This window comes from Sinohyriopsis cumingii, unplaced genomic scaffold (assembly GCF_028554795.1).
Source record: "Sinohyriopsis cumingii isolate HCF-2022 unplaced genomic scaffold, ASM2855479v2 utg000160l, whole genome shotgun sequence".
In the NCBI taxonomy this organism is placed as follows: domain Eukaryota; kingdom Metazoa; phylum Mollusca; class Bivalvia; order Unionida; family Unionidae; genus Sinohyriopsis; species Sinohyriopsis cumingii.
This window is the reverse complement of record NW_028315873.1, coordinates 3739753-3765292: the sequence shown is the minus strand read 5'-3', so window position 1 is coordinate 3765292 and position 25540 is coordinate 3739753. Positions and strand designations below refer to the sequence as shown.

General features: G+C 34.5%; 1 protein-coding gene across 2 annotated transcripts in view; it reads left to right on the top strand.

Moving 5' to 3' along the window:
• LOC149774648 (replication factor C subunit 1-like) overlaps positions 1–25540 on the top strand; it is a 113486-nt gene that overhangs the window by 76439 nt on the left and 11507 nt on the right. For both annotated transcript variants that reach the window (XM_089944888.1, XM_089944887.1), the window contains 5 exons: positions 3782–3877; positions 5915–6013; positions 10572–10726; positions 14836–14953; positions 19940–20085. In XM_089944888.1, coding sequence (XP_089801014.1) covers positions 3782–3877; positions 5915–6013; positions 10572–10726; positions 14836–14953; positions 19940–20085 — 614 coding nt within the window. The remainder of the gene's footprint in view (positions 1–3781; positions 3878–5914; positions 6014–10571; positions 10727–14835; positions 14954–19939; positions 20086–25540) is intronic.

The following is a 25540-nucleotide window of genomic DNA, read 5'->3' as shown; positions in this document are numbered from 1 at the left end:
ACATACAGATGTTTAAAAACAAATGAAATGACTTGATAAAAATAACTTTACATCCATGTTACTATTATATAAATTGTGGACCAATAGGCAGAGTACGTAATGAGCTGACTGTGTTATGGGTTACTTTTGTGTAGGCTGAATTTGATATGCGCCTACAACATTAATGGGCCAACAACATTATCTGGTTATTCACACAGTCTTTTCAGTTGCTCATCCTACCTTCCATTGGGATGTTGCTTGCATTAATGAGACCTTTAAGGAGCTGGATTTCATACATTCTCAATCATCATTTTGAGGAGTTATGGCCCTTGAATACCCATCTTCTTTTGATGTTGGTTTCCCAACACAAGTTAAAGTGTTGAAGGCCATATGGAACAAATTGTAGCAAGTGGGTTTCTTTTTTAAACTGCTGGTGGTTCTGAATTGTAGGGAGTGGGACATTTTTTGATGCACTTCTTGCTAATAGTACTCATTTTTTTTAATTGGGTCCTTTGCAATGCCTTTGTTGTGGAGCCCTTTGCAAAGCACTCAGTCAGTAGCTTTAATTTTAGTGTGTAGGGTTCTTTGCATTGTACTAGCTGTCAGTAGCTTTAATTTTAGTGTGTAGGGTTCTTTGCATTGTACTAGCTGTCAGTAGCTTTAATTTTAGTGTGTAGGGTTCTTAGCATTGTACTAGCTGTCAGTAGCTTTAATTTTAGTGTAGGGTCCTTTGCAATGCACTCACTGTCAGTAGCTTTAATTTTAGTGTGTAGGGTTCTTTGCATTGTACTAGCTGTGAGTAGCTTTAATTTTAGTATGTAGGGTTCTTTGCAAAGCACTCACTGTAAATAGCTTTTATTTTAGTGTGTAGGAGCCTGTGCAATGCACTCCATGTCAGTAGCTTTAATTTTAGTGTATAGGGGCCTTTGCAATGCGTTCACTGTCAGTAGCTTTAATTTGTAGTCTTTAATTTGTAGTGAGTCGAGCCCTTTGCAAACCACTCACTGTCAATAGCTTTAATTTTAGTGTGTAGGGTCCTTTGCATTGTACTCACTGTCAATAGCTTTAATTTTAGTGTATAGGGTCCTTTGCAATGCACTCACTGTCAATAGCTTCAATTTTAGTGTGCAGGGTCCTTTGCAATGCACTCACTGTCAATAGCTTCAATTTTAGTGTGTAGGGTCCTTTGCAATGCACTCTCTGTCAGTAGCTTCAATTTTAGTGTGTAGGGTCCTTTGCACTGTACTCACTGTTAGTAGCTTTAATTTTAGTGTGTAGGAACCTGTGCAATGCACAAACTATCAATAGCTTTAATGTGTAGTGACTGGAGCCCTGTGCAATGCACTCACTGTCAGTAGCTTTAATTTGTATTGAGTGGAGCCTTTTGCAATGCACTCTCTGTCAGTAAGTTTAATTTATTGTGAGTGGAGCCCTTTGCAATGCACTTCTGTCAGTAGCTTTAATTTGTAGTGAGTGGAGCCTTTTGCAATGCACTCACTGTCAATAACTTTAATTTATATTGAGTGGAGCCCTTTGCAATGCGCTCACTGTCATCAGTAGCTTTAATTTTAGTGTGTAGGGTCCTTTGCAATGCACTCACTGTCAATAGCTTCAATTTTAGTGTGTAGGGTCCTGTGCAATGCACTCACTGTCAGTAGCTTTAATTTTAGAGTGTAGGGTCCTTTGCAATGCACTCACTGTCAATAGCTTCAATTTTAGTGTGTAGGGTCCTTTGCAATGCACTCACTGTCAGTAGCTTTAATTTTAGTGTGTAGGGTCCTTTGCAATGCACTCACTGTCAATAGCTTCAATTTTAGTGTGTAGGGTCCTTTGCGATGCACTCACTGTCAGTAGCTTCAATTTTAGTGTGTAGGGTCCTTTGCAATGCACTCGCTGTCAATAGCTTTAATTTTAGTGTGTATGGTCCTTTGCATGCACTCACTGTCAGTAGCTTCAATTTTAGTGTGTAGGGTCCTTTGCAATGCACTCGCTGTCAGTAGCTTTAATTTTAGTGTGTATGGTCCTTTGCAATGCACTCGCTGTCAGTAGCTTTAATTTTAGTGTGTATGGTCCTTTGCATGCTGTCAATAGCTTCAATTTTAGTGTGTAGGGGCCTTTGCAATGCACTTATTGTTAAAGATCTTTCAGGTAACCACTCATTTACTGACAGATCTATACCTTTTCTTAAGAAGAATAGGAAAGTCAATAATTTTCTTATAATATTCAGCTGAACTTGGCTTTCAGGATAAGTAGATGTCATTTTAATTTTTTTCAGTCCATTCAATTTAAATATATGACGTGTGGATGCACAACATCTTGAATCAATTTACTGAAAATATATTGTTTGACAATTTGGGAAAAAAGGAGTTTTTAATAAAACATTAGACTTAATATACATAATTCAGTTTTTTAATGTTAGTTACTTGCATTTCAACTGTTTTTGCCTTGCATTGTTTCAGCCAAAATTTGTGTAAACATTCCAACAAAAATGTCTTATAAAGTTAAAAGAGAGTTCTCTAACATTGTTTGAGGGAGTTATCTCCACCTTTCTTATAATTACCAATTGGACAGGTTTAATTTGATTTGTACATATCACCAGAATTAATATATAGCTAAGTCTAAACTTGTTTAGTCATCATTTTGACTAGGTGACCTCTATTTGATTTCCATAATGTTCCAAATAGAAGAATTTCAATATTTCTATTATTGTGATGATATTGTTTTTCAGTCTGTGGATTGTCCATTTTATTTATCTAGCAGGAACTGCAGAATGATTTCAAGTTTATATTTTGTTTTACCATTTAGAGTATACCTCTAAATTTCTTTATTGCTTTTTTTGTTTCAAAGCATTTGTTTTCAGTTTTTATTGCATTTGTTCATTGTGTTTGTTTCTGAGTTTTTTCCTTTTCTGTTGATCCCACTTATTACTGCTACTGTTGTGTTGTTGTATGCGTAACTTCATAATTATGGGTTGTTGTTAGCTTAACTTCATAATTATGGGTTGTTGTTAGCTTAACTTCATAATTATGGGTTGTTGTTGGTGTAACTTCATAATGATGGGTTGTTGTTGTTGTAACTTCATAATTATGGGTTGTTGTTGGTGTAACATAATAATTATGGGTTGTTGTTGGTGTAACGCAATAATTATGGGTTGTTGTTAGCTTAACTTCATAATGATGGGTTGTTGTTGGTGTAACGTAATAATTATGGGTTGTTGATGTAAATTCATAATTATGGGTTGTTGTTGGTGTAACTTCATAATGATGGGTTGTTGTTGGTGTAACGTAATAATTATGGGTTGTTGGTGTAAATTCATAATTATGGGTTGTTGTTTGTGTAACTTCATAATGATGGGTTGTTGTTGGTGTAACGTAATAATTATGGGTTGTTGGTGTAAATGGATTGTTGTTGGTGTAACAGCATAATTATGGGTTGTTGGTGTAACTTCATAATTATGGGTTGTTGGTGTAGCTTAATAATTATGGGTTGTTGTTGGTGTAACTTCATAATTATGGGTTGTTGCAGCAACTGTAATCTATACTGTGGTTCTTGATGGAAAATTTGCACAAATACTTTCAATTACAAAGAAAAGTGTCACTGTTGTGGTGGTAACACGTTTGACTTGAAGAAATAAATGGGAAAGTTAAAAACAAGTTGTGGGCACAGAAAACACTATTTGGAATGTAAGCAGAATTTATGTTCATATAAAATCTGTTTAACAGGTACCTCTTGTGCTTGGATTAGTGGTAATAAATTCTTTGGGACCAGACATTTTATGACTGCGTATGTATTTATATTGCAGTCAGCCATGATGACTATAGCTTTCAAAGAGGATCTTAAGATACCTCCACCTGCACTAAACGAAATTATCCTTGCCGCAAACCAGGATATTAGGCAGGTGAGTTGTTGAGACAGGTAGAGAGAATGTTATATCTGGATTCTAAATGAAATTATCCTTGCTGCAAACCAGGATATTAGGCAGGTGAGTTGTTGAGACAGGTAGAGAGAATGTTATATCTGGATTCTAAATGAAATTATCCTTGCTGCAAACCAGGATATTGGGCAGGTGAGTTGTTGAGACAGGTAGAGAGAATGTTATACCTGGATTCTAAATGAAATTATCCTTGCCGCAAACCAGGATATTAGGCAGGTGAGTTGTTGAGACGGGTAGAGAGAATGTTATATCTGGATTCTAAATGAAATTATCCTTGTTGCAAACTAAGATATTAGACAGGTGAGTTGTTGAGACAGGTAGAGAGAATGTTATATCTGGATTCTAAATGAAATTATCCTTGCCGCAAACTAAGATATTAGACAGGTGAGTTGTTGAGACAGGTAGAGAGAATGTTATATCTGGATTCTAGATGAAATTGTCCTTGCCGCAAACCAGGATAATGGGCAAGTGAGTTGTTGAGACAGATAGAGAAAATGTTATACCTGGATTTTAAATGTAATTGTCCTTGTTGCAAACCAAGATATTAGGCAGATGAGTTATCAAGTCAGTAGAAGGAATGTTATCTCTGGATTCTGAATTCAAATTATCTTTGCCTTAAGCGAAGATATTAGGCAGAGGACTTGTCAAGATGAGGAAATTATGTTGTATTTGGATTCTAAATGAAATTACCCTTTATGAAACCAAGATATTAGACAGATGACTTATCAAGGTAAATAAAAATAATGCTATATCTGGATTCTAAATGAAATTATTCTTGCTGCAAACCTATATATTATACAGGTGAGTTGTCAATACAAGTAGAAAGAATATTATATTTTGATTCTAAATGTAAATATCCTTGTCGCAAACCAAGTTATTTGGCAGGTGAGTTGTGAAGACAGAGAATGTTATATCTGGATTCTAATTTATGCAGCATATTTAAAAAGAAAATTAGTGATGTGTATTGCCACAATACATCGTGATACAAAATTCTCAATAAAATATGCATCCCGTTACAAATGTCTCAGTACAGTATGTATCCTGATAAAAAGGTCTCAATATGATCTCTATCATGTTACAAATGTTTCGGTACAAACTATATCATGATACAAAATTCTTTCCTAAGTATCCTGATATGAATGTCTTAGTATAATATGTATCCTGATACAAATGTCTCAGTATGATCTGTATCCTGATACAAATGTCTCAGTATGATCTGTATCCTGATACAAATGTCTCAGTCTGATCTGTATTCTGATACAAATGTTTCAATATGTGCTGTATCATGATAAAACATTCTCAGTATAATAAATATTCTGGTATGAATGTCTAAATACCATATGTATCCTGATACAGATGTCTCAGTATGATCTGTATCCTAATACAAATGTTTCAATATGATCTGTATCATGATACAACATTATCAGTATAATAAATATTCTGATATGAATTTCTAAATACCATATATATGTATTCTGATACAAATATTTCAATATGATCTGTCTCATGATTAAACATTCTTGGTATAATAAATATTCTGATATGAATGCCTAAATACCATATGTATCCTGATACAAATGTCTCAGTATGATCAGCAGATAAATAGAATAAACTAATCCTTATTCATACATAATGTGCAAAGGAATGTACATGCACATATGTTAATTTCAGCAAGGGACACAACTCTCCACAATGGAAATATTACTAAATAATAATGGGCCATGGTTTCCTGTCTGAGGTACATTACAAATGGCTGTTGTAGTAAACACTGATTTCCACATTTACTTGAAGTTGTTACAGTTTATTATGTACTAACATGGCACCTCTGTTGTTCCATTTACAATTATGGCTGCACACTTTTAACAAAGTTTTCCTGTTGACCATCTTATGGTGAGATGCTTACTTTTCTCTTTCTTCCCTACCACCACTTGTTTTGGAGATGTAAAACAAGAACATGCATATACCTGTACTTATAAATGTTTTTTGTTGTTCTGGTGTTAGGTGATACACAATTTGTCGATGTGGACTGCTGGGGAGAAATCGTTATCATTTGACCAGGCCAAGAAGGATTCAGACAAGGCTAAAAAAGACTTTAAATTGGTAAGTAGTATTGTACTGCTTCAAAATCAAATTCTTACAATTTAATGTGATATTGATTTTACTGTGGCAGGTAGGTTAGTAAGTGTCCAAGAACATACAATTGGATAAATAAAATCTTTTAATTTCCTTATGACATTTGCCCTAATAAGTATCTTTTCCTAAAAGAAACAAAGTGATACGTATGTGAAATCAGTTTCATATATAGGCTGGGATATGATACTGTGGACAACTTGTTATTTTTGGTGTTATACTAAATATTACATGAAGTTGTTGTAGCACAAGATAGGCTATGTATGGCGGCCAGTATAAATGATGGAGGAAGAACCTGTGAAATCCCCAGAAAGAACCAGCGATCCATGAGAAGCTACTGGCAAGCTTTCTCAAATACCCATACTGCCCGAATCTGAGACTCGAATCCATGCAGACAGAGGTGAGATGGCAGTGATCCTTAATGGTGAGCACTTTTGACCACTCGGCCACTCAGGGCCCCAAATATAACATGATGTTAATTGATAACTTCCAGAGCTTCAGGTTGAAATCTTTGGCATAGGCTCAGCATGGAAGTCAATTTGGTGTCAGTGCATGTACCTGTATGTCAGTCCAAAAAATGTATTAACCTCACTATAATTTGTTTGTTCCCTTTTATTTCACAACCTTTTTCATCCTACCTTACTCTCTTCAGATTTAGAGTATACTGTGGAGGCTGACTCGACATGCATGTTTATTTCTCCGTGATTTTCACATAGAGGGGGAATTCCATTCCCTCTTGGGCATTTTGATAAAGGTGGATTTTAAATTTTTAAGGGGATTCTGTTTTTTTTTATGAGAACAGTATCTATGAATAGAACCCTTAAAGAATTTTTCAGCAAGTGTTTGAAGAATTCCCGTTGTCTTGGCAAATCCTGACAAAGTTCTTGTTATGAAAAGTAATGGGAAAAAAATCTGCAAGGAAACTAATGGAAAAGTCCTGAAAAACGGCCAAGCCTGAAAATATCCTTTGAATTACTTGTCATTGTGTAGTGTTAAAGTGCATGGATTGCATTGCTTTAAGTAAAGAAGGCAGCCGTCTTGACACCCCAAAAAATGATAATGTATATATCTTTCTTGTCATGTTGAGCAGCATTATCATTATGTTCTGTATATGGATCCAGGTTTCAGGCCATTTCATCATAAACATTAAAGAATTTAGTGATGGAAAATCTGAAATTTTTCAAGGATAAGTTATGGGAAAAAAATCAGATTTGTATAAGAATCATGTATTGTGTGATAAGTTCATTTTAATGTATGAAGTAAAAACTGGTAGTTTTGATACAACTTGTAGTTTATCTTCATTATCTCAACAGCAGCAATCTTCTGTAATGACATGACACTACATGACATGTAGTGATATTCTGTAATGACAGTGACACAACCTGACATGTAATGATCAGTAATGACAATGACACTACATGACATGTAGTGATCTTCTGTACTGAGTGACACTACCTGACATGTAGTGATCTTCTGTTGTGACAATGACACTACATGACATGTAGTGATCTGTAATGACAGTGACACTACCTGTCATGTAGTAATCTTATGTAATGACAGTGACACTATGTGAAGTGATCTTCTGTAATGACTGTAGCACTACATGACATGTAGTGATCTTCTATAATGACAGTGATCTATAATGACAATGGGACTGTAATGACAATGACACTAATGACAATGGCACTGTAATGACAATGACACTAATGACATTGGCACTGTAATGACAATGACACTAATGACAATGACACTGTAATGACAATGACACTAATGACATTGGCACTGTAATGACAACGACTAATGACAATGGGACTGTATTGACAATGACACTAATGACAATGGCACTGTAATGACAATAACACTAATGACATTGGCACTGTAATGACAATGACACTAATGACAATGGCACTGTAATGACAATGACACTAATGACATTGGCACTGTAATAACAAAGACACTAATGACAATGGCAATGCATGACATGCAGGAAAACTGCATATAGAAGCAATATACGTTACATTAAGAGGTAATATACATTACACCTAATACCAAAACTGCATGTCTGCGATTGTATAACCTTGCCACTATATAACTTCGCCAGCTGCATTTTAAGTTTTAATAACTGAACAATGATTGAAACTTCTTGGAAAATTTCAGAAAATCAAAACTAATCTAAAAGTGAAGCACTTCATAGTCATGTTGAGCTTTGTTACAATAATGCACATTTCAGATTGATTGAGAATGACTTTGCTGTCAGTTTGGCACTGGCAACATTAGATTTGGGGGGATTTCATACAGATGTGTATACTGGAGAAAATGCTCTGTGCAAGGCATGGCCAGGTTCTTATGTTAGAGTTTTCTTTTTGTTTTGAGCAAGTCTTCCAAAGTTTGATGTGTGTTCAAGTGCTCCACAACTAAAAGATCAGAAGGGATGTGAAGACTTACAGATAGAGAAAACTGGAGATTCTGGTTTCAAAATGCTAACACGCCAAGTGTTTGCTGCTAGCTTAGTGTCAATACATTTTAATCTATCTGAACACAATAAAAATTATATTCTTTATAAGATAATAGAAATATTCTAATCTAATATAAAGCACTCTAGTAGCAATATTAGTTGGAAGGATAGAGATTTTTTTTATTGGATTTACCAATTACTTACTGTACAGCTGGTAATGTTCAGCATCTTTGTTTAAATGGCACTTTTACCTTAATTTCTTCCCAAGAGTACTTCGATGTTCTTGGCACATAGTCAATTGCTGGAAGTGAATTTAACTCTTTTAACGAAACATTTTCCTCCAATGACTGCCCGTGCATTTGACTGACTGTCATGAAGAATGACACGATCCGTTTGCCTCACGACCTTTTCCCACCAAAATGAATAGCATTGGGTTTTCTGTGCAGCAACAATATTTAAATATAACATTGTAATAAAATCTTCAAAAAAGAAAGGCCTTCAGAAACATAATAAAATATAGCACAGTTCATTTGATGCCCTCAACTGGAAACAAAATTAGAGCTATTGGAGATCTGGATAGAATTTATGATTCAATCCAATTATATTTGATTGTGTATAATATTCCAAAAACTATGGAAAAATCTCTTGTGCATTCTTATGCTTAGCAGTACAAAAACTTTGTTTCTCTACAGTATAGAAAACAAAGCATTTGTAATTTAAATAAAGATTGAAACGTTTTCTAGTCATTACTTTGTTTATACCCATTTAAAAGTTTTCTTTCATTATGTTTTATCCACTGTTTTAGCCGCATCCTAGCTTCAAGATAATGATTTGATTCAAATGCCAGAAGCTGCAATAATAGGTCCCTTCAATACAGTTGTCACATGACCTTACATGTGGCAATATCGGCTGCACCAGTGACACTGGCAACAAAAGGGTACATAAACATCTCACTGACAAAATAAAGTGATTAGTTGAACAAATGTATCAACCACATCAATTCCATCAGATGAGTTACAGATAGTAATGAAACCAGTCAGGGACTGGGCTGACTAGATCCCCCAGCAAATGGGAGGATAGCCTCCACATCCTTTATGTCGTCAGTTTCTAGCTTGATATTTGAGTTGTATAAGTCATACATGTATTTTTATTGAGTGTATCAACATAAACAAGTGTTCATTTGTAAAGAAATTTTTAAACTTTCTGAATAAATGTTATTTCAAAAAGATATGCACAAGATATAGAGGGTATTGGCTGTTATCATATGAATAATGCATATATTTCATCAAGTGGGTGAAAAACTCGGCATTTCATAAATGGTCAAACAAAAATTAAAATGTTCTATTTTTCCCACACACAACATGAAATGTATTCATTATTCACTTGGAACAGGGATTTTTTCTCTTTTTTCTGCACAAATGTGTTGGTTGCCTTGGCGTATAACAGATTGAAGTAGCAGATTTCTTACTGTATAATGTAAGCTGTATACCATTTATGTTCTGCTGTGTCTTGTGTGTATTCACACTGAACATAATTTATTTTCTTAATTAAATGTAACAAAGCACACAAAAAATGAAAAGAACATGTTCATTTTGAGAATCGGCTGTGGTAATTTTGCATTGACACGCTACTGCTAAACCATGTAGTTGACAACATGGCATATTTAAATGGTTTGGTCATCATGTTTGTGTCTGTTGAAAACCTTCTGAGTGGCAAAAGTGAAATTGATAATTCACTCCAGTGAATTATACAAATTATTTTTCTTGGTAAATCCATTAATTCACAGGTTAGTGCTTTTTCATTAAAACATACATGTGACCCAGGGAAGGCACTTTTGAAGTGGGGCTCTCACTCACAGATGCAGTTTAAAATTTTCTTATCATTTTAATATATATGTGAAATCAAAGTAACCTGGAATAATTTTTTTTTTAAACTGCCTTACCTGGGTACTATGTATGCCTAAATGAAACAGCCCTTAGCATAAAATCAAATTGTTAAACTTATTCATGATTTTCTTTATATATTGGGAAATTTGATTGTTTTTACATATTCATTATTTTATATTACTTTCAGAGTCCCTTTGATGTGTGTCGTAAAGTTTTTATTGGTGGGGATGAGACTGCCAAGATGACGATACATGACAAATCGGATTTATTTTTCCATGATTACAGTATTGCACCATTATTTGTGCAAGAAAATTACATCAGTGTATTTCCTTTTGCAGCCAGGTAAATTGGATTTGTTGGTATTTGTATCTTTTGCAGCCAGGTAAATTGGATTTGTTGGTAATTATTAATATCAAAGGGACTAGGTGAATTGGATTTGTGGGTATTTGTATCTTTTGCAGTAAGGTAAATTGGATTTGTGGGTATTTGTATCTTTTGCAGTAAGGTAATTAGGATTTGTGGGTATTTGTGTCTTTTGCAGCCAGGTAAATTGGATTTGTGGGTATTTGTATCTTTTGCAGTAAGGTAAATTGGATTTGTGGGTATTTGCATCTTTTGCAGCCAGGTAAATTGGATTTGTGGGTATTTGTATCTTTTGCAGTAAGGTAAATTGGATTTGTGGGTATTTGTATCTTTTGCAGTTAGGAAAATTGGATTTGTTGATATTTGATCATACCAGAGGAGTCAGGTAAATGAGATTTGTTTGGTATTTATTCGTTTATTTAGTGGCACAATAATGGTTGAGGACAAACTCTTGCCTAATTTGTCAAAAATGCCATGAATGGATGTTAATTTCTTCTTATTGTGCAGACCTTTAGAAGATCTTTATACTGTCCTTTCCATGGTATGCATAATAAGGAAACATTGGCATCTGTTCATGAAGTATTAGTTACGTATTATCTATATGTCAGCAGTAGATTTGTAGTGAGAACTGATCTCTTGCCAGTATAGTCATTATTGTGCTGATGTATTGTTACATGCTATTCCATACATACATTACTCTTGCCAGTATAGTCATTATTGTGCTGAGGTATTGTTACATGCTATTCCATACATACATTACTCTTGCCAGTATAGTCATTATTGTGCTGAGGTATTGTTACATGCTATTCCATACATACATTACTCTTGCCAGTATAGTCATTATTGTGCTGAGGTATTGTTACATGCTATTCCATACATAAATTATTTTTGTTAAGAATTTCACAGATTGAAATATGTATATCTTCAGAAGTCATCAGTGTTAATAACTCACAGCTGTTATGTAGACCCAACATGTGAACACTTTTAATAGATTTCATTTAACTGTCTGTGCACTGTAATGACTACTAAAATGAGTATGCTACTTGGATGTCTCAGCTGTAATGACAGCACTGAAATCTGTGATAATTTGATGTATCATCTGTAATGACATCACTGAGATCAGTATGCTACTTGGATGTCTCGGCTGTAATGATGGCACTGAAATCAGTATGATAATTTGATGTCTCAGCTGTAATGACATCACTGAAATCAGTATGCCATTTTGATGTCTCTGCTGTAATGTCTGGACTGAAATCTGTGATAATTTGTTGTATCATCTGTAATGACATCACTGAGATCAGTATGCTACTTGGATGTCTCAGCTGTAATGACAGCACTGAAATCTGTGATAATTTGATGTATCATCTGTAATGACATCACTGAGATCAGTATGCTACTTGGATGTCTCGGCTGTAATGATGGCACTGAAATCAGTATGATAATTTGATGTCTCAGCTGTAATGACATCACTGAAATCAGTATGCTATTTTGATGTCTGCTGTAATGTCTGGACTGAAATCAGTATGCTACTTGGATGTCTCAGCTGTAATGACAGTATTGAAAACATTATGCTGCTTGGATGTCTCAGCTGTAATGATGACTGAAATCTGTATGCTGCTTGGGTGTCTCAGCTGTAATGACATTACTGAAATCAGTATGCTACTTGGATGCCTCAGCTGTAATGATGACTGAAATCAGTATTCTGCTTGGATGTCTCAGCTAAAATGACAGCACTGAAATGAGTATGCTGCTTGGATGTCTCAGCTCTAATGACAGGACAAATCAGTATGTTGCTTGGCTGTTATCAGAAGTAATGACAGCACTGAAATCAGTATGCTGCTTGGATGTCTCAGCTGTAATGACAGCATTGAAATCAGTATGCTACTTGGATGTCTCAGCTATTATGACAGCACTGAAATCAGTATGCTACTTTGATGTCTCAGCAGTACTGATAGTACTGAAATCATTATGCTACTTGGATGTCTCAACTCTAATTACAGTATGGAAATTGGTATGATACTTGGATGTTTCAGCTGTAATTATATTACTGAAATCAGTATGCTGCATGGATGTCTCGGCTGTAATGAAAGCTCTGAAATAAGTATGCTGCTTGGATGTCTCAGCTGTAATGAATGAGATCGGTATGCTACTTGAATGTCTCAGAGCTGTAATTACAGTACTGAAATCGAGGCTTGGGTGGCCGAGTGGTCTAAAGCGCTCACTGTTACGGATCACCGACATCTCATCTCTGCCTGCTTGGGTTCCAGTCTTGGCCTCAGCCATTGTGGGTATGTGAGAAAGCTTGCCAGTAACTTCACATTGGTTGATGGTTCTTTCCAGGGTTTGCCTGGGTTCTTCCACCACCATTTATACTCTCCGCCATGTATAGCCTATCTTGTGCTGAAAAATGGCGTTAAACCCCATAACAATAACAGTACTGAACTCAGTAAGCTACTTCAGTGTCTTGGAGCTGATTTAACATTACTTACTATGCTACTTGGATGTCTCAGAGCTTTATTTACAGTACTTAGTATCCTACTTTGATGTCTGAGCTGTAATTACAGTACTGCAATCAGTATGGTCCTTGGATGTCTGAGCTCTAATGACAGCACTGAAATTGCTATGCTATTTGTATGTCTCAGAGCTATAGAGACTACTGAGATCCGTATGCTGCCTGGATGTCTTAGAACTTGATGACAGTACTTAAGTCAGTATGTAATGCTCGGTTTGTTAATAAATAGTCCAAGTTAGCACACACACATATTACCCATTTACAAATGTGTTCTGTGTTAACCAACAGTCCATGTTAGTACACAGACCTAATACCCATTTACAAGTGTGTTCTTTGTTAATGGACAGTGTAAGTTAGTACACAGACCTATTACCCATTTACAAGTGTGTTCTATGTTAATGGACAGTCTAAGTTAGTACACAGACCTATTACCCATTTACAAGTGTGTTCTGTGTTAATAGACATTCTAAGCAAGTATACAGAACTATTATATTATTTACAAGTGCTCTGTGTTAATAAATAGTCCAGGTTAGTACACACACATATTAACCATTTACAAGTGTGTTCTGTGATCATGAATAGTCCATGCTAGTACACATACATAGCAAGTTTTTATAATATCCGCACATTAAAGATTTGGTTTTGTTAAAATTTTTATCAAGTGCTATGAATCAAAGGCAAAAATCTTTCTTGCAAAATCTCATGGTGACTTTAAAAGAGGGCTAATTCTTTACAAATTAAAAAGTTCAAAATTGTCAGGGTTTAAACTTCCTGACAGATCATCATGTGTAACATTTATTATATTGTATGGAAGATCATCATGTGTAACATTTGTTATAACGTATGAAAGATCATCATGTGTAACATTTATTATAATGTTTGGAAGATCATCATGTGTAACATTTAGTATGACGTATGAAAGATCAAAGATCATCGTGTGTAACATTTATTATAATGTTTGGAAGATCATCATGTGTAACATTTATTATATTGTATGGAAGATCATCATGTGTAACATTTATTATAATGTATGGAAGATCATCATGTGTAACATTTATTATAATGTTTGGAAGATTATCATGTGTAACATTTATTATAATGTTTGGAACATCATCATGTGTAACATTTATTATAGTGTATGAAAGATCATGTGTATCATTTATTATATTGTATGGAAGATCATCATGTGTAACATTTATTATAATGTTTGGAAGATCATCATGTGTAACATTTATTATAATGTTTGGAACATCATCATGTGTAACATTTATTATAATGTTTGGAAGATCATCATGTGTAACATTTATTATAATGTTTGGAACATCATCATGTGTAACATTTATTATAGTGTATGAAAGATCATGTGTATCATTTATTATATTGTATGGAAGATCATCATGTGTAACATTTATTGAATTGTATGGAAGAGCATCATGTGTAACATTTTTTATAATGTTTGAAAGAGCATCATGTGTAACATTTATTATAATGTAAAAGATTTTATGAACAGTATTCTCAGAAATATGTGTCAATTTTGACTTAAAATTTGCTCACTCCCTGCAATATATTTTTGCAGGGGAGATCAGAAGCGCCACCTGTCTCTACTGGCAAGAACAGCAGACAGCATCTGTGCAGGGGATCTGGTAGACAGATGCATACGTTCCAAGGGAACATGGTCATTGCTTCCCATGCAGGTAAATTAGACTTTTCACTTAATGCTTGTGCTGCCGTCAGTTTCTTCTAATGTATTGATTTGGAAGAAATATAACCAGATGTACAAAAATGTGAAATTTATTTGTCATGATTATCAAATGAGATCAGTGGCATATTTTTTATGCTTTTTAGGACTGAAAAGTTTGTGCTTATAGTGTATGTGCAGTAAGGTATAACTCATTGCCTTTAATCAATGCACTGTCTGGAATTAACTTCCGTATCACTGGGTCATAATATTTAACTCATTGCCTTTAATCAATGCACTGTCTGGAATTAACTTCCGTATCACTGGGTCATAATATTTAACTCATTGCCTTTAATCAATGCACTGTCTGGAATTAACTTCCGTATCACTGGGTCATAATATTTAACTCATCTGGAATTAACTTCCGTATCACTGGGTCATAATATTTAACTCATTGCCTTTATTCAATGCACTGTCTGGAATTAACTTCCATATACTCACTGGGTCATAATATTTAACTCATTGCCTTTACTCAATGCACTGTCTGGAATTAACTTCCGTATCACTGGGTCATAATATTTAACTCATCTGGAATTAACTTCCGTATCACTGGGTCATAATATTTAACTCATTGCCTTTAATCAATGCACTGTCTGGAATTAACTTTCCTATCACTGGGTCATAATATTCAAATCATTGCCTTTAATCAATGCACTGTCTGCAATTAACTTCCATATTATCACTGGGTCATAATAATTAATTCATTACCTTAAATCAATGCACTGTCTGGAATTAATTTCCATATAATCACTGGGTCATAATATTTAACTCATTGCCTTTAATCAATGCACTGTCTGGATTTAACTTCCATATTATCACTGAGTCATAATATTTAACTCATTACCTTTAATCAATGCACTGTCTGGAATTAATTTCCATATAATCACTGGGTCATAATATTTAACTCATTGCCTTTAATCAATGCACTGTCTGGAATTAACTTCCATATAATCACTGGGTCATAATATTTAACTCATTGCCTTTAATCAATGCACTGTCTGGATTTAACTTCCATATTATCACTGGGTCATAATAGTTAACTCATTGCCTTAAATCAATGCACTGTCTGGATTTAACTTCCATATAATCACTGGGTCATAATATTTAACTCATTGCCTTTAATCAATGCACTGTCTGGATTTAACTTCCATACAATCACTGGGTCATAATATTTAACTCATTGCCTTTAATCAATGCACTGTCTGGAATTAACTTCCATATAATCACTGGGTCATAATATTTAACTCATTGCCTTTAATCAATGCACTGTCTGGATTTAACTTCCATATTACACTGGTCAACAGTGAAATCATTACTGACTTGAAAAGGCCCTAATCTGTAGTATTTTGGTGTGCCGAACACGAATATAACCGTGAAAAATTTGTATTGGCTCTCGTTTTGAAGATATTCATATACCTCATTTTCTATGTTTCACTGTGTAAATTTCTCCAGTAGGACTGCAGCAACATCCGGAATAATGATGTAACATTGCATAATACCATCATGCTCACATCATCCACAGTTGATTGCATCATTTTCTGATGCAATGCAATACTAATGCCATGCGGCTGCTGAAGTAAGTTGACGTCAGCAGTGTACTATACATGTGTAGGCCTATTATACTAATGCCAGGCGGCTGCTGAAGCTGACGTAAGCAGTGTACTATATAAAGCCCAATCAGATAGGTTCAGCATTTAAAATATTTTAGACGTTGTGCGAGACAGTTCAAGCTACTGTTACATAAAACTTATTATTTTATCCATTTACGTACAATAAAGAACAGTAATGCCTCGAAAGTGTGTTAATACCGCGGACAATTTTTGCTATATTTGTGGGGAAGTGACATTTGCCAACCAGAAGAAAAGTATCAATTCTCAAGTGAAGAAGGCATATCATCTTTACTTCGGATGCAAGGTTGGTGACCAAGACAAGCCTTGGGCTCCGCATATATGCTGTGCTACATGTACAACACAGCTTTCACAGTGGTTGAATTGCAAAAGGTCATCAATGCCGTTTGCAGTCCCAATGGTGTGGAGAGAGCCAAGCAACCACCTAAATGACTGTTACTTCTGCTTGGTTCCTCCTCTTTCCGGCGGAATAACGAAGCGAAAGAAGTCGAGAATAGTCTACCCAAACATTCCGTCTGCATTGAGACCAGTTCCACATGGTGAGGGACTTCCTATTCCAGAACCTCCAGCAGAATATTCTCTTGATTCATCTGACGAAGACAAAGGTGAGTCGACCTGTTCTTCTCCTGGTCCATCAGCATGCAGTGATCCAGATTTTCACTGTGGTGCATCATCAACCCCACACAGAATAACACAGGAAGAACTAAATGACCTGATTCGTGATTTGGACTTATCAAAGAACAAGGCAGAATTGCTAGGATCAAGACTCCAACAATGGAATCTTCTAGAAGAAGATGTCACAATTACTGCATATCGAAAGCGCCACCAGCAATTGGAGCCTTTCTTCAGAAAGGAAAGTAATCTGATATTCTGTTCCGATATTGAGGGTCTCATGAATGCTTTAAAAATCACTCATGACCCACAAGAATGGAGACTATTTGTGGACTCTTCGAAACTGAGTCTCAAGGCTGTGCTTTTGCACAATGGAAACATTCTTCCATCTATTCCAGTAGCGTATGCTGTCCACATGAAAGAGACATACGATAACTTAAGGCAGCTACTGAATTCCATTGAGTATAACAAGTACAGCTGGCACCTCTGTGGTGATTTGAAGGTAGTTGCCCTTTTAATGGGACTGCAGCAAGGATATACAAAATACATGTGTTTCTTATGCGAGTGGGATAGCCGAGCAAGGGAAATGCACTACATGAGGAAGGAATGGACTCACAGGCAGAATGTAGCCATTGGAGAGAAGAATATCCAACACCCAGCTCTGGTTGAGGCTCAGAAAATCTTGCTACCACCCCTTCACATCAAACTAGGTTTGATGAAGAACTTCGTGAAAGCCATTGACCGGACTTTGCCAGCATTCCGATACCTGCATGAAAAATTCCCTCGACTCAGCGAAGCAAAGATTAAAGAGGGAGTTTTTGTGGGTCCTCAGATTCGAGAGCTTTTCAAAGATGACCGGTTCAACAACTTGCTGGAAGGTGAAGCGAAACAAGCATGGAATGCTTTTCGCCTAGTTTCTACAAACTTCCTCGGAAATGTTAGGGCAGAAAACTATAAGGAACTAGTAGAAGACATGTTGATGAAGTATAAGAAACTTGGCTGCAATATGTCTCTAAAGATTCACTTCCTTCATTCCCATTTGGATTTCTTTCCTAGCAACTGTGGTATTGTTAGTGATGAACACGGCGAACGTTTTCATCAAGATATCGCAACAATGGAACAAAGATACCAGGGAAAATGGTCCACTACAATGCTGGCTGACTACTGCTGGACACTCCTCAGAGATGCTCCCGAACAGCTGTACAAGAGACAGGCGAAGAAATCTAAGATGTAGTCAATGACTTGATTTTTTATAGGTAGGCTATTACAGTTGACCTTTTACTATTGGAATGCATTTCGTTATGTAAACATTAATTTCTTGCAGATTACAAAAAAACTAGAGCCAATTTTGCAATTTGACTGTCATATTCGTGTTCAGCACATAAAAATTGATAAGAATTGACTAATTTTATTTCAGTAACATGACTTTTGTAAAAATTTGTTGTCCAGTGTTATCACTGGGTCATAATAGTTAACTCATTGCCTTAAATCAATGCACTGTCTGGATTTAACTTCCATACAATCACTGGGTCATAATATTTAACTCATTGCCTTTAATCAATGCACTGTCTGGATTTAACTTCCATATTATCACTGGGTCATAATAATTAACTCATTGCCTTAAATCAATGCATTGTCTGGAATTAACTTCCATATAATCATTGGGTCATAATATTTAACTCATTGCCTTTAATCAATGCACTGTCTGGAATTAACTTCCATATAATCACTGGGTCATAATATTTAACTCATTGCCTTTAATCAATGCACTGTCTGGATTTAACTTCCATACAATCACTGGGTCATAATATTTAACTCATTGCCTTTAATCAATGCACTGTCTGGATTTAACTTCCATACAATCACTGGGTCATAATATTTAACTCATTGCCTTTAATCAATGCACTGTCTGGATTTAACTTCCATATACTCACTGGGTCATAATATTTAACTCATTGCCTTTAATCAATGCACTGTCTGGAATTAACTTCCGTATCACTGGGTCATAATATTTAACTCATTGCCTTTAATCCATACACTGTCAGGAATAAATTGCCATATTATGACTGTGTTATAATTCTTCTAATCCGTACAGTCTCAGGAATAATGACTGTGTCATTAGATTTAGCTCAGTGCCTCTAATCCATACACTGTCAGGAAGAAACTTCCATGTTATGTCTATAGCGTATACGACACAATTTATAAACTCCATACGCTGTCGAAAATAAACTTCCATATTATGTTTTTAGTGTCACAGGATTTAAACTCCATACACTGTCAGGAAGACACTTCCTTGTTATCACTGTGTGTGCAATGAGATTGTACACAATGCCTCTAACTCGTACACCGTAAAAAAGAAACTGCCAAATAGTTTTTATTGCCATGAGATTGAACTCAATGCCTCTAACCCATACACTGTCCGAAAGAAACTTCTATATTATGAAATGGGATGTACTATAAGTTTATTAAAGTCTCTGAATATTAGGTTTCTTAGATTTGCACAAAATTATGTTGGTGGTTAAATGAATGTAGATGTGTTGCATGTTCGAACAGCAGAACTATTTTTCCCCTCTATTGAATCTTTAGTTGGTTCTCTTAGGCAGTCATAAAACTCACAAAAAATGCGAACTGTAAGTAAATTAATATTATGCATTCTTAATTTACATTGAAATATTTATTGATCTATTCATATTGTATTTCAGGCAATGTATGCCAGTGTGATACCAGGAGAATACATGAGAGGCAGCTTTCTGCAGATGGTAACATTCCCCAGCTGGCTGGGGAAAAACTCTTCAACAGGGAAAAATGAGAGAATACTGCAGGAACTACGAACACATATGAGACTTCAGTGAGTGACAAATGAGAATGTATGGCATCATAAATATTTTACTTATATCAATATTGAAACTTGTAACTGTGGACACCTCCATACAAGAGACATCTGCTTGTCAATTGGCCCATGTCTTTGATGGACCCTTATAATTTATTTTACGTATGTTTTACGGAATCATTACATTTTATATTTTATTCTTGTACTTCATGTTTACATTTGGAACTGTTTAGTCAGTTTTGTATTTTTCGCTGATATGCTGTTATTTGGCACCATGTAGCCACCATTGTGCTGATTTGCTAAAGGGTGCTAGTGCATAATATACATATATACATTTCAGTTTTATGTAAACAGCATCTCTCCATAATAAGCAAAATGTCAGTCACATCATTTATAGTTGGGTTGTAAAATGGATTTTCTTAACACACAAAATTGACCATACAAAATTTTTGTGGACTAGGGTCTTTTATGTAGATACTAAACTTGTAAGTTACGAAAGAAAAGGTTTCTTAAAGGTGTATCCTTTATGAGCAGTTGTCCCTTGTGTGCCAATGGTCATTAAGGCAGTGTTAGTTGTACCATCTTCCATCAAATAAATGCTGTCATCATTTCTATCAAATAAAGGCTGTCATTAAGGCAGTGTTGTACCATCATTTGACATTGCATCTTCTGGATTAATGTTGTTGTTTTAATTAAAATACATTTAAATGTCTTACAGCCAAGGTAAAAGAAATGTATTTCCCAAAAAGTGAAGTTTAGTTTAGATTTCACCAAAAATTGGCCATTATAGATCAACATACATCATGCTTGTTCCATGTAGTGTGCCTCAAATGTTAGCATTGGACATGGTAGCAGAAACGATGTGAAAAAGCACACTGCTAGCAAAAAGCATATAAATATTGGGAAAATTAAGCCACCAACTGAAGACTGCAAGCTGCCAATGCTGAACCATTGTTTCTTCAAACATTTTCTGTTGAAGAACCAAAAGTGCTGCATTAGTGAAACCAGTGTTGGAGATTCAGAACCAGCAGGCAAGAAGCTGAACTGTTTTGAAAACAAATTTAGCATTGACTAATTCAGGAAGTTCAAGTCTGCCACAGCATCATATCTTGACAAATGGCCTTAACAACAAATGGAGTTTGTGTATATCATTAAATGGGATTGCAATATATATGTACATGTATAGAGCGTAAATAATGAGTCATCTTGGGATTTTCATATAATACAGTACTGACCATCAAAGTGGACAGAGCTAGTGTCAGTCTATTTTTCACTTGTTTTTAAAATTCACTCTTTTGTAAAAACCCTTCTTTTCACTAAATACTAGTCATTTCTATATCACACACTCAGATTGGAATGATTTGCATTTCCTTATCACACACTCAGATTGGAATTATTTGCATTTCCTTATCACACACTCAGATTGGAATTATTTGCATTTCCATATCACACACTCAGATTGGAATTATTTGCATTTCCATATCACACACTCAGATTGGAGTTATTTGTATTTCCATATCACACACTCAGATTGGAATTACTTGTATTTCCATACCACACACTCAGATTGGAATTACTTGTATTTCCATATCACACTCAGATTGGAATTACTTGTATTTCCATATCACACACACAGATTGGAATTATTTGTATTTCCATATCACACTCAGATTGGAATTACTTGTATTTTGATATCACACACTCAGATTGGAATTATTTGTATTTCCATATCACACACTCAGATTGGAATTACTTGTATTTCCATATCACACACTCAGATTGGAATTATTTGTATTTCCATATCACATGCTCAGATTGGAATTATTTGTATTTCCATATCACACACCCTTAGATTGGAATTATTTGTATTTCCATATCACACTCAGATTGGAATTACTTGTATTTCCATATCACACACTCAGATTGGAATTATTTGTATTTCCATATCACACACTCAGACTGGAATTACTTGTATTTCCTTATCACACACTTAGATTGGAATTACTTGTATTTCCAAATCATACATTTAGATTCGAATTACTTGTATTTAGTTATCACATGATCAGATTTGGATTACTTGTACTTCCATATCACACCCTCAGATTGGAATTACTTGTATTTCCATATCACACACTCAGATTGGAATTATTTGTATTTCCATATCACACTCAGATTCCAATTACTTGTATTTCCTTATCACACACTCAGATTGGAATTGTTTGTATTTCCATATCACATTCAGATTGGAATTACGTGTGTTTCCATATCACACACTCAGATTTGAATTGTATTTCTATCTCACACACTCAGATTGGAATTATTTGCATTTCCATATCACACTCAGATTGGAATTACTTGTATTTCCATATCATACACTTAGATTAATATTATTTGTATTTTCATATACACTCAGATTGGAATTACTTGTATGTCCATATCACACACTCAGATTGGAATTATTTGTATTTCCATATCACACACTCAGACTGGAATTACTTGTATTTCCATATCACATACTTTGATTGGAATTATTTGTATTTCCGTATCACACACTCAGATTGGAATTACTTGTATTTCCATATCACATACTTTGGAATTATTTTTATTTCCATTTCACACACTCAGATTGGAATTATTTGTATTTCCATATCACATACTTACATTGGAATTATTTGTATTTCCATATCACACTCAGATTGGAATTATTTGTATTTCCATTTCACACACACAGATTGGAATTATTTGTATTTCCATATCACACACTCAGATTGGAATTACTTGTATTTCCATATCACACACTCAGATTGGAATTACTTGTATTTCCATATCACACACTTACATTGGAATTACTTGTATTTCCATATCACACACTCAGATTGGAATTACTTGTATTTCCATATCACACACTCAGATTGGAATTACTTGTATTTCCATATCACATACTTTGATTGAATTATTTGTATTTCCATTTCACACACTCAGATTGGAATTATTTGTATTTCCATATCACATACTTACATTGGAATTACTTGTATTTCCATATCACACACTCAGATTGGAATTACTTGTATTTCCATATCCACACTCAGATTGGAATTACTTATTTGTATTTCCATATCACACTCAGATTGGAATTATTTGTATTTCCATATCACACTCAGATTGGAATTATTTGTATTTCCATATCACACACTCAGATTAGAATTACTTGTATTTCCAAATCACACACTCAGATTGGAATTACTTGTATTTCCATATCACACACTCAGATTGGAATTACTTGTATTTCCATATCACATACTTTGATTGAATTATTTGTATTTCCATTTCACACACTCAGATTGGAATTATTTGTATTTCCATATCACATACTTTGATTGGAATTACTTGTATTTCCATTTCACACACACAGATTGGAATTACTTGTATTTCCATATCACACACTCAGATTGGAATTACTTGCATTTCCATATCACATACTTTGATTGGAATTATTTGTATTTCCATATCACACACTCAGATTGGAATTACTTGTATTTCCATATCACACACTCAGATTGGAATTATTTGTATTTCCATATCACATGCTCAGATTGGAATTATTTGTATTTCCATATCACATACTTACATTGGAATTACTTGTATTTCCATATCACACACTCAGATTGGAATTACTTGTATTTCCATATCACACACTCAGATTGGAATTACTTGTATTTCCATATCACATACTTTGATTGAATTATTTGTATTTCCATTTCACACACTCAGATTGGAATTATTTGTATTTCCATATCACATACTTTGATTGGAATTACTTGTATTTCCATTTCACACACACAGATTGGAATTACTTGTATTTCCATATCACACACTCAGATTGGAATTACTTGTATTTCCATATCACATACTTTGATTGGAATTATTTGTATTTCCATTTCACACACACAGATTGGAATTATTTGTATTTCCGTATCACACACTCAGATTGGAATTACTTGTATTTCCATATCACATACTTTGGAATTATTTTTATTTCCATTTCACACACTCAGATTGGAATTATTTGTATTTCCATATCACATACTTACATTGGAATTATTTGTATTTCCATATCACACTCAGATTGGAATTATTTGTATTTCCATATCACACACTCAGATTGGAATTACTTGTATTTCCATATCACACACTCAGATTGGAATTACTTCTATTTCCATATCACATACTTTGGAATTTTTTTTATTTCCATTTCACACACTCAGATTGGAATTATTTGTATTTCCATATCACATACTTACATTGGAATTATTTGTATTTCCATATCACACTCAGATTGGAATTATTTGTATTTCCATTTCACACACACAGATTGGAATTATTTGTATTTCCATATCACATACTTACATTGGAATTACTTGTATTTCCATATCACACACACAGATTAGAATTATTTGTATTTCCATATCACACTCAGATTGGAATTACTTGTATTTCCATATCAAACACTCAGATTGGAATTATTTGTATTTCCATATCACACACTCAGATTGGAATTACTTGTATTTCCATATCACACACTCAGATTGGAATTATTTGTATTTCCATATCACATGCTCAGATTGGAATTATTTGTATTTCCATATCACATACTTACATTGGAATTACTTGTATTTCCATATCACACACTCAGATTGGAATTACTTGTATTTCCATATCACACACTCAGATTGGAATTACTTATTTGTATTTCCATATCACACTCAGATTGGAATTATTTGTATTTCCATATCACACTCAGATTGGAATTATTTGTATTTCCATATCACACACTCAGATTAGAATTACTTGTATTTCCATATCACACACTCAGATTGGAATTACTTGTATTTCCATATCACATGCTTTGATTGGAATTACTTGTATTTCCATTTCACACACACAGATTGGAATTACTTGTATTTCCATATCACACACTCAGATTGGAATTAGTTGTATTTCCATATCACATACTTTGATTGGAATTATTTGTATTTCCATTTCACACACACAGATTGGAATTATTTGTATTTCCGTATCACACACTCAGATTGGAATTACTTGTATTTCCATATCACATACTTTGGAATTATTTTTATTTCCATTTCACACACTCAGATTGGAATTATTTGTATTTCCATATCACATACTTACATTGGAATTATTTGTATTTCCATATCACACTCAGATTGGAATTATTTGTATTTCCATATCACACACTCAGATTGGAATTACTTGTATTTCCATATCACACACTCAGATTGGAATTACTTCTATTTCCATATCACATACTTTGGAATTTTTTTTATTTCCATTTCAAACACTCAGATTGGAATTATTTGTATTTCCATATCACATACTTACATTGGAATTATTTGTATTTCCATATCACACTCAGATTGGAATTATTTGTATTTCCATTTCACACACACAG